This window comes from Rosa rugosa, chromosome 1 (genome assembly GCF_958449725.1).
Source record: "Rosa rugosa chromosome 1, drRosRugo1.1, whole genome shotgun sequence".
Classification (NCBI taxonomy): domain Eukaryota; kingdom Viridiplantae; phylum Streptophyta; class Magnoliopsida; order Rosales; family Rosaceae; genus Rosa; species Rosa rugosa.
This window is the reverse complement of record NC_084820.1, coordinates 71,197,070-71,207,821: the sequence shown is the minus strand read 5'-3', so window position 1 is coordinate 71,207,821 and position 10,752 is coordinate 71,197,070. Positions and strand designations below refer to the sequence as shown.

The 10,752-nt window shown below is 38.7% G+C and overlaps 2 protein-coding genes across 4 annotated transcripts; both read right to left on the bottom strand.

The window, feature by feature from the left end:
- Window positions 1-2,152: 2,152 nt before the first annotated feature.
- LOC133734413 (pentatricopeptide repeat-containing protein At3g63370, chloroplastic-like) lies at window positions 2,153-4,715 on the bottom strand. Its single transcript, XM_062162054.1, has 2 exons — window positions 4,264-4,715; window positions 2,153-2,732 (listed from the first exon to the last, which is right to left on the bottom strand). The coding sequence occupies exons 1-2, from the start codon at window positions 4,713-4,715 to the stop codon at window positions 2,153-2,155; spliced, it is 1,032 nt and encodes a 343-aa protein (XP_062018038.1).
- Window positions 4,716-7,034: 2,319 nt separating this feature from the next.
- On the bottom strand, window positions 7,035-10,596 carry LOC133706920 (SUPPRESSOR OF GAMMA RESPONSE 1). Of its 3 annotated transcripts, none has more exons than XM_062132475.1 (6): window positions 10,518-10,596; window positions 9,406-9,526; window positions 9,050-9,236; window positions 8,298-8,791; window positions 7,679-8,035; window positions 7,035-7,597 (listed from the first exon to the last, which is right to left on the bottom strand). In XM_062132475.1, the coding sequence occupies exons 1-6, from the start codon at window positions 10,523-10,525 to the stop codon at window positions 7,544-7,546; spliced, it is 1,221 nt and encodes a 406-aa protein (XP_061988459.1). In that variant the 5' UTR covers window positions 10,526-10,596; the 3' UTR covers window positions 7,035-7,543. The 3 variants fall into 3 exon arrangements, with proteins under 3 accessions (XP_061988459.1, XP_061988467.1, XP_061988452.1); XM_062132483.1 differs by lacking the exon at window positions 10,518-10,596 and adding an exon at window positions 10,343-10,510; XM_062132468.1 differs by lacking the exon at window positions 10,518-10,596 and having other exon boundaries at window positions 9,406-10,301.
- Between the last annotated feature and the right edge of the window lie 156 nt (window positions 10,597-10,752).

The window sequence follows — 10,752 nt, the reverse complement described above, 5'->3', positions numbered from 1 at the left end:
AGACTCTTAGAGATAACAATTGCACAGAAGCACGGCCGGGTGCAGTTTTCACTTTCAATACGACCATTTTCAAGATATCTATTGATTAATTCTGGACTCACATTATAACAAATTCACATCACAGGGAGTTAAAAGTAACTACAACAACTGATGTTGGCCGGTAAAATACATACCATTAATATCATTTAAGAAAAGTAGATATACTCACGTGCATACTAACTTTCTCATATAATCATACAAATACGCATAACAGAAACCATGAAACAGCACTAGTTAGAATGGAAACACATTAGACCTCAAATTTTCTCCAAAGAGTTATAGATGAAACAATGTTCACAACTATGATCATAACTAAACCCAACCAGGTAGCTAGTTCGTGTTAATTATGACGGGGGAAATCAATTACAACCTACAAGCAACCAAGCATTATCTCAAAACTAAACCTGCACAACTAACAGCCCCAGTTGTACAACAAACCACATCAGTTAAGCATTACAAAATACAAATTTACTATGATTTCAGCAAATAAAGCACGACTCAGCTCGATAATTGAGGGTAGAAAACCATCTCAGATCCATACTAGTATTGGGGATTTGATGGCTCGCCGTCTTCCACAGTTGGCATTGAGTACCGGCACACGGGACACGTGTGATTCATCTTCAACCACCGGAGAATACAATCTGTATGGTAATGGTGAGTGCAGGGCATACGAGTGATTAGTTGATCAACACCCCATGCATCTGCGGCTACAAAATCCTCTCCACAAATAGCACAAGACGACATCTCACTATCAACAACTCTCACTTTCTCCAAGGCCTTAATTGATGATTTAGTTGCAGGAACCAACTTGGGGCTATATGTAAGTGGCGGCACTAGTCTTGTATACCTTTCATCAGTGTACCATAAGGCCACAACAATCGGAAAGCTCTCGGAGAGAGGCAGGTCAGCCAGCCGGAAAATTTCTTGAAGAAAAGGTTGGTGTTTATCTTCCGAGATGTCCAACAGTGAGAGATTACGGGCTAGCAGCGGTGCATATTCAACCCTATTGGATCTGATAGCAGAGAGCTTGACAGAAATATGTCTAACAGCTACTGTTCGGAGAACTGGAGTAGGAACGCCGATTGTTTTTTTGTTATAGAGGTCGAATTTGATCACAAGCAAGTCGTCCCCTGATTCCCCTTCCCAGTAGTCCTCCCCTTCCCGGTATGCTGTACGTGAATGGCCCGCTCTGAAACGAAGAAATGGGGAGAGATTGGACATATTTTGATGAACTGATCGAGAGAATAAGGAAATGGCTAGGGGTTAATCTAGGGAAGGCAAAAGGGGTTTGGTTCAGGATCGGGTTTGTAATCCCTAGGCAAAAGGGTTTGGTTCAGGATCGGATTTGTAATATTTCTATATATCCAGGGCACCAAATCTCCTAGTCACATTCAGGTTTGTAATCTATCCTAGTTCAATAAGGAACATAACAATATGTACGTAGTATCTTAAATTTAATTTCGATTCTCAGTTCGGGACACAAATGAAATCTCATAGCTTAATTGAATAGCAATATGTAGTATCTTAAATTTAATTTCGATTCTCAGTTCGGGATGCATATTTGCATCTCATAGCTTATTTTAAATGATGTTAGAAAAATAAAATTTGCGGAAAAATTCGGGTGGTTAAATTAAGTTAAATTTGAAACGGGAGTCAAAATACAATTTTATTGAAATTAAAATGAGGTTTTGAGGTTAATGTAAAACATTTGAAACACGTATCTCACTTGTCGCATTTGAGCTCGATTCTCATAAATAGCATAAAACATCCAAATTTATGCGCACTAATGCAAGTGAGCTTTAATTAGTCGACAAATTGTGCATAAAAAGATGACTAGTTAGCAATTCCATAGGAAGAAAGTTACAGAGAGTTTTGGCGTCTGAATCAATTCACCCATGGCTATAATACTCGTTATGAAATCTTCACGTACGTGTTGTGCGTGATGTCAGATACAACTTTAAAAAGGACTGGAGAATCACGTACATGAACTTCACATTTTTATTAACAGTTGATCACTAGTTTACTTTTCAACATAACTAAAAGTAGGTAATGGACAATGCAAGAAGTGAGGTTAGAAAACCACCTCACATACATAGCGATCCTCCGATTTGGGTTAGGGATTTGATGGCTCAGCAACTTCCGCAGTTGGCATTGGGAATCGGCAAAGGGGACACATGTGATTGATCTCCAGCCACCGAACAATGCAATGTGTATGATAATGGTGTGCGCAGGGCATACGAGTGATCATCAGTTGATCTGCAAAATCCTCGTCACAAATAACACAAGATGGCGTCTGAATTATAAGACCTCTATCAACCCTCACTTGCAACAAACCCTCAATCGATGACCTAGTTGCAGGAACAAATCTCGCAATTGGAGGACTAAGTTGAACATCTACCGGAACCGGATTATAGAACCACATACTCACAAGAATTGCCTGGTCTGGGGAGACGGACACATCAACCACCTCGAAAATCTTTTCAAGAACAGAAGGCTGTTTATCTTCCGGAACACCCAGACTCGAAAGATTCTGGGCTATTCTCTGGGCGCAGCTACTCCTATAAGATGATGATTGCTTGATATGACTGAAACCGACGTAAACATCTCTTGAACCTATTGGGGTAACAACTGGAGCACCACCGCCGCTTCCTTGTCTTTTCATAAAGACATAAAAGCTGACCCTGAGCCTGTTCCTGCATGTCCGGCAGTATACAGATGAATGGAACACTTCGCTATTAAACACACATCCCTCTGTAGACGTAGGCATGATGCTGCCTTTAACAACTCAAACTAATTAACTGGTAGGGGACACCGGGACAGAATGGCACAGGCTAAGAAGTGAGGACACAATGAAGTCACGGCAATAGGGCAGACTTGTTGCTCTTCTGCATGCACACCTTGAGATCCTTAGAATGGTGTACACATCATTATTTATATGAAGTAATTCAATAACAAGTTCATATGGATAAGATAGAGACTGCTTACTGGAGATTCTTAATTAATTCTGTTATAATATGGATAAGATAGAGATATAAATATTAATTAAGGAAACTTAATATTAAGTCTATCGAGTAAATGTATATTGATACATAATATAGAAGAGTAATTGCTTTAGTAAGTGGAAAGAATCTTAATATCAACCTCTAAAGCAATTACTTGGCCATTGAAAAACTATAACAATACTCCAAGTTTTCCTAAAGGGCAATGATATGGGACTCAATGAGGCTTAAGATTTGTAGCCTCAAATCCTAAATGTCATGTCATGTAAGCAAAATACAAATTTAGTTTTCAATTCCACATAATATCTTGCCACATCATACTATTGCAACACCAACTTTATCATTTTTTATTTCATTTTAGATGTTAGGGAGTGAATCAATGACATTAATGAATTTAATTAGGTTACGAAAAAAAAAAACAGCTATTTACCCTTTTATATGTCTATAGATTCTGTGACCAATATTTTTATGGGGTTTTGTCCATTTACCCCATTTCTAGGGATTTTTTTCCCACTTACCCCATTAAGTTTTTTTAATTCTCTTTTACCCAATACACTCTAAGGGAGTCTTCCCTAATACCCCATTAAGATTTTTTTTTTTGTTTTTAATTTTTTTTAATACCATTTTACCCCTCACCCCTTTGTTACTTAGAGAGAGAGATAGAGAAAATGGAAGAGAGAGAAACCATAGGAGACTTCGCCGGAGCCCGTCACCGGCCGCCGGAATCCGGTCACCGGCCGCCGGAATCCGGTCACCGGCCGCCGGAATCCGGTCAACTTTTACCGGAATCCGACCAACTTTCACCGGAATCCGGTCACCGGTCGCCGGATTCCGGTCACCCAATAGACGACTATTGCCCCCTAATAGACGTCTATTGCCCCCCAATAGACGTCTATTGCCCCCTAATAGACGTCCATTGGCCCCCAATAGACGACTATCAGCCATGTATTGCCCCCCAATAGACGACTATCAGCCATGTATTGCCCCCCAGTAGACGTCTATTGCCCCCAATAGACGTTTAGATTACCGAAATGGTAACTAATCTTCCTAAAACTACACAAATAAAACTTTGATTAAAGAAAAAAAACGAGGAGATTACATCAATTCAAAACGTCTATTGCCCCCCAATAGATGTCTATTACCCCCCAATAGACGCTTTAACAGATGTCTATCACCCCCCAATAGCAAAGCTACTGCTTCTTCTACCATGCCACATTTTGCATACTTGCCTACCAAACAATTCCACAAAACAACATCCTTCACAGCAACTCCATCGAAAATCCAACGTGCCAAGTCAATTTCCCCGTTCTTTGCATACACATAAATCAAAGCAGTGACCACATGTAAATTATAGGAAAATCCCATCTTAATGCAGTAGCCATGAACACTCTCTCCTCCAAGGTAACTTCCCAACTCACCAATGGCTGATAAAAGATACAGAACAGTGGTTACACTAGCTTCAAAACCACCAATGCACATTTCCTTAAACAAGTCCACAATCACACGAGGCTGCGAAACATGAAGGTAATCACCCATCAAAGTATTCCATGAAATCAAATCATTTCTCTGAGGAAATTCATCGAACAAGTGGTGGGCATCCTCAATTTTCCCACAAACACAGTAACAATGCAGAAGGGTATTCTTTACAGTGATAAATCCGCCATGCCCAGACCTCATAACAACCCCATGAATCCCCTGGCCTTCCTCCTCGACCTCGGCGGAACTTCGGTCGTCACAATCGTTGCAGACCAGGACCCGGCACCGGAGTCGACTTCAAGCCGCCACACCGGAGCTACACGACTCTGAGTTGCATGAAGTCGCCGCTGGCTGCACGATCCGTGGCGCCGCCTCATGACGATCGCCGGCTTCTGGGCTGCAAAAGATCGCCGGCAGCACCTTCACGGAGATAGAGAGAGAGGATCGCCGACTTCTGGGCTGCAAACGAATTACCATCGACTGCCGGCGCCGACGACGTGCAGGCCATGGCGGTTGGAGGCGTGGTCCTGGACAAGCCAGCATGGAGAGAGAGAAAGAAGAGAGAGAATTCACATCGGAGGAGAGAGAGAGGGAGGGAGGAGAGAGAGTGCGTGTTACAGATCGGGGAAAGAGAAGAGTGGCATACAATGTAAATTATTAATTAGTCTTTGGGCAAAATCGACATTTTATTTTAAATTGGGTTAGTGGGAATTAAAATCTGTTGCTGGGGTAAGTGGGATAACTTTTGCTCATTTTGGGGCTTTGGGTCAATGACCCTTTTTTTATTCATTTAATTAAATTTCATTCCTATAATTTTTCTTTCTAAATAGCATTAATGTATTGAATTAGGTGACAAGAAATAAGCATTAACTTTTCTTTCCAAATATTGATTAATTCATCCAAAAAATAGCATTAATAAATTGAATTTGGAAAATACGTATGTCCAAATTAAGAGGTAAGAAAATATTTCATGTTTGTAGCAGCCATTAATTGTCACGTCTAATCTAAATATAAGGGAAAAAGTAAAACAAACATAACAATAATAAACTCAAATCTAACATTTAAATTATAGCTATAGAACACAAAAGAATATATACAATCATATGAATATGTATTTTTCACATTATATTTTCAAAATTTGCAGGAACCCAACAAAGTTCTAATTCATTCAAAATGAATCATAACGATTTCTCATTAGAAATTTAGAACTCAAGCTAGAGTAGTACATTACATACATTTTCACTGCCTTGAATACAAAGCGCAAATAAGAAAAAGTGTTATATATACTAATACCACTCATTAAAAGACATCCCTGCTCACTTATTAAAAAGCAAGCCTATAGACTAGGGCTAGGAGGTTTTGTCATGTAGGCCAAACATGCTTCTTGAGCATCTGCTATGTTCTTGGACTTAGATGGATTCTTGTTCTTTGAACCAATAAGTCGACCCCTTTTCTTCTTAGGTTCAGCATTGTCCACCGAGTCGGTCTTGAGTACAAGGATACTACCCGGAGCCTCAACTAATCCCAGGGATCGAGCAGTGAACTTGGAGCAAAATTCCGACATTTTGAGCTTCTTTGTGGGTGTATCAGTGCTCAAAGAGTTAGCAAAGATTGAGCAGTTAACAAAGTTCTAATTCATATACATGTATTATGCAAATGTATTGATTGAACGTATGTGCAAATCTATTAATTGAATTATATGAAATTTTTTCTATTTATTGATTAAAAATTGTTGTTTTTTTTTTTAGAAGAATTAAAAATTGTTGTTTACATCTAAGCGTGAGTGTAATGAAAAGAAAAAATGAAGGAAAAAAAATACCAATTTTTTTTTTTTTATAGAAGAAAGCCAAAATAATTTAGAGCCATTAGATTTTAGAAGGATAAGATGATATTTTTTTTAAGAATTACATGTCATGATTTGGCAAATAGATGATGTGTGCAGGTGACATGACATGACGCCTCAATTCGAGACCACAAATCTTAGGCCTTATTGAGGCCAACAATCATTTTCCTTTCTTAAAATGCTTGCGAGATCATCCCTAGAATGCTTGGGAAACTATGGAGTATTGTTATTAGCCCCGAGGGTCGACATCTATATACTAATGTGAATAGGTAGCAACTAGCAAACCTACTTCAACGAGGAGTACAAGCCCTTCACCTACAAGGCTACAAGGATTGGGAAAAGGCCGAAATGCAATAGGTACTGGTAGTTGCCTTGTTTGTTTGTTTGGCAGATTGCAGGCATGGTAATATTCTTAATTTTGCAAGTGTGCAGCATTGAAAAATGATTCCTTCAAAGTGACGAACAAATAATACCAGATGACAGATTCAAAGAGCATAATATAATTTATAGTCACTGAAGCATCCTTGCATCTACTAACATCAACATATCAAACAATAACACATCACACTCTACTTGATAGTTGATCACTGTGATTACTTTTAGTTATGCTAAACAATACTAGTAGAAGTAGGTATATATGTAATAGAGGATACCTGATGTAGTTGGTTCCAGAAAAATGAGGAGAAAAAACAAAATTAATAAGAATCAGATGTACGAAGTTACAAATTTGATACAACAGCAAATGTCATTGTTTCAACAGAAATCTGGATACAAATTTGATACAACATATATATATGGCACATATCTGCTATTGCCAATGATGTAATCGTTGCTACAATGGTTTTCAAGTATCCCAAATCCCATGAGATGCTTTTTACTACCATAGAAGCAATACATGCATACATCGTTTGCAAAAACAGGTTGATACAAACAACTGAACTTGATGGTTAAATTAGCAAATACACTCATTAGCCGTAGGTTGATCAATCTGATCTCAGCAGGAGACAGCTTAGTTCTGCTTACTTGTAGCTCCATGGTCACCTGCCCTGAGACTTATAAAGCTTGATAAGCTTGCATAAAGTTTGCCTCATTTTCCATTAAAGAGCATGCAAGTATTTATAAGCCGTTCACCTAGAAGATGGGATTGAACAAAATTGGGAATTCAGTTTCATTCCCGGAAGCTCATTCACAACCTGTCCCACCACTCAAGTAAACTGTCTTGGGAACAAAACTGCAAACCCTGCATTATCAATGTTACTATTTAGATAAAATATTTCTTCAGAAATCTCATATGCAGAAGAAGGTTAAACACGAAGCTTACAGTTAGCTGGAAATCTGGTGGACTATCAAACTCGAGGTTCTCAAGGTCAGGGATTCCAAATGCTGTGCTGCTGTTTCCAGTCACCCCGTATGTGTTGTTAACACAATCACTGTTAGATATGGGATTCAGAACTGGATCATTTAGAGGAGTGGAAGAATTAAATGTCTCCTTGCATAACAAGGTGTCATCCAAGCAATTTAAACCATAGTATTCATCAGCCTGAGATTCGCCTGCCAACCAGGTAGGTTGCCCCATATTGTTCTCAAACTGACTATCAAGTTGAGGGACATGAGATATACTGTCCTCGAACTTCCTAAGTTGGGCATATTGAGATACTTCCGGGACATGTTCTGCTACCTGTTCCACAAAATAGATTGCAGTAAGGATTCAGCATACTAAAGACTTTTAGGAAACGAAGCAAAAAGATTAGAATTTCATTTTATATTCCACATCTTAGAAAATAAACTTCTTTTCCTATTCTAGTTTTCTCTTAGCAAATTAGCATTATACAATTACTATAGATTGTCATAGGCATATATCTGAACGTGGTAAATAGTCTTCTACTGAGTATATAGATAGCTTGCACACAACACAACTATAGACAAAAGTTAATCCCAACCTTGGCATAGGAATTCTGCATATATTCGTCAGGACCAGCATCACACCAAGCAGATTCCTCTGGTGCAGGAGTAGTTGGAGGATTTGTTATGGGGGTAATTGGAGAACGTTGAAGCACATTGGATTCAGATTCTTCAATGACCAAATTGTGATCATTCTTGTCAGTCTGCTTAGGCTGTTGGTAGAATATCTTTGACACCACATATTCACCTTCTTTCTCATCTTCTGTACTTCCCAAATGATACTGATGCATCACCCAGTCAGTCTTATCTGCTTTGGACCCTTTGATTGAACTTTTATACAGCACCAAGATCTTCTTCCAGCCCGGATGAACTCCACTTCTTATAGCCTTGGTCTTGCCGGTCTTGTGCCAACGAACAGCCTGTGCGGCCAAGTCATGCTCTTTGTCAATCTTGCGACGCTTCCGCCGACCAGTAGAATATGCATTACATGTTTTATGAAAGAAATGGAAGCTACTTCCATCTTTCTTTGCACCTGAAACAAAATCAAGTTAAATGATCCTAATATTAGCTTTATGGACTAAAAAGAAGAGGCACACTGTAAACTATTCAGTATTCATCCTTATACCAAAAGGAGAGGAAGGACAGTTCCAAGTAGTCATTTAATTAATCTAGTCATATAATTTTTCAGTATCAGTAGTAGATGCACCAATGCAAAGATTAATGCGTGGGAATCATGTCATATGAGAATATGAATGAAGCTTTGGGAATGAAGCTTTGGGAAGCTCCTTACCAGGAAGGTTTTCAGGATGAGTGTAGCAAATGCCAATATCCCAATCAATAGTTGGGATGAACTCATCAATAAACATGTGTGGTTTTGAGTTTCCAACACCAACTTTCGCAGCTAAATGTTCTATGAGATCAGTATCAGATGGATCAAACTTCACACCAGTCGGAAAGCCAGGCCATTCTGTTGAAACCTACAACAGTAGAGTTCCAGAAAACACATTTTTAAGAGATCGTACAACTTGCATGATATAAACACCTCAATCTATTAAGCTTATTCGCAGACAAACTTCAAATTCATGGCAAAAGAACACATGTAGAACTCAATCATATGAACATAAACAGAACTCAAAATTCACTTACATCGCTGTTGCTGATAAGATAATGGCATTTTGGACACTCGCGACTCGCCCCACAGTCTTTGATTTGAGAAGCACAGTTTTTGACTTTGTTTGCAAATCCTCTGCTGTTGATCAGCCAAGCCCTACAAGAATTATATACTGCATTAGCCTCAATTTCAATTACATTACAGTTTTCAGTAACAAGATAAAGTAACCAACAGAGAAACCACATTGGAAGACAGATTAATGAAACTCTGCAAACATGAACCATTGAAAAAATTAATAGAAACTCCCAACATTATCAATTCCAATTGAATGAAAACGAAAGCCAACATTATAAAAGTCAAAAGGAGAGAGCTGAAATGGGTCTCTCAGAAAACACCTAGAAACCTACATGAAAATGAAAGCCAACATTATCTTTCTTGTCGCACCCAAATAAAGACCCACCCCAAATTTCAACCCAAATCCAAGCATTCAAGCCAATGAAAACACAAAGTTAGAATCTTTGATTTGATAAGCACCATTTGTAGTTTGGAAGTAATTAAGTAAATTCTCTGACGATGACCAGCCAAAGCCCTACAAAGAAATTTATACTCTATTAGCCTAAAATCTGATTGAATCTACAACCAATTTTAGCTAGAATGCAAAGTAGTTGTGAGAAACAGAGGAACACCTGGCATAGAAACTAAAGAAAGTATCTCACACATGTAAAGCTTTGATTCACTAAGAAACTTTCAACATCACCCATTCCAAATACCCAGTTCAATCTTAAAAAGGAGAAAGCTGAAATGGGTAAAGCAACCAAAACGCCACTAAAAGTGAAAAAGTTTCGATTTTTGATCATGCATACCCAAATCCACACACTAAATTCCAAATCCATTAACCCAGAAAAGCCACGATCTTTCAGTCTCAATCAAACCCAGAAACCAAAACCCCCTAAAACAAAATCAAAAAATTACATTGAGGGGGTTGAAGAAGATGGGTATCTCTATCTGTATTCAGCTAGCTTCCTCAGTTCTCAATCAACAAGAACAAATTTTTCACCCAAAGAAAAAAACACCACCTCCTTAAAAACTTGGTTTCGTTTGTTTAATGTAAATATATGTCCGAAAACTGAGGTGTTAATGTTCTCACCTCGCCATTTCTCCGAAGTTGAGAAGAGGATGTCACCTGGGAGGAGCACATATATAGAAAGAGAGAGAAAGAGTGTTGTGTGTCTTAGAAGCTCAACCCTTTCTCCACTGGAGTAAGTTAAAGTGGGGGGGAGAGTGTCTGAGCGGGAAAAAACCCAGCTCCGAACCTCAGGTTGGGAGGTTAGAATCTTTTCAATGACGAGGCCCACATAATATTTTGGATTTCAGTTTTAATT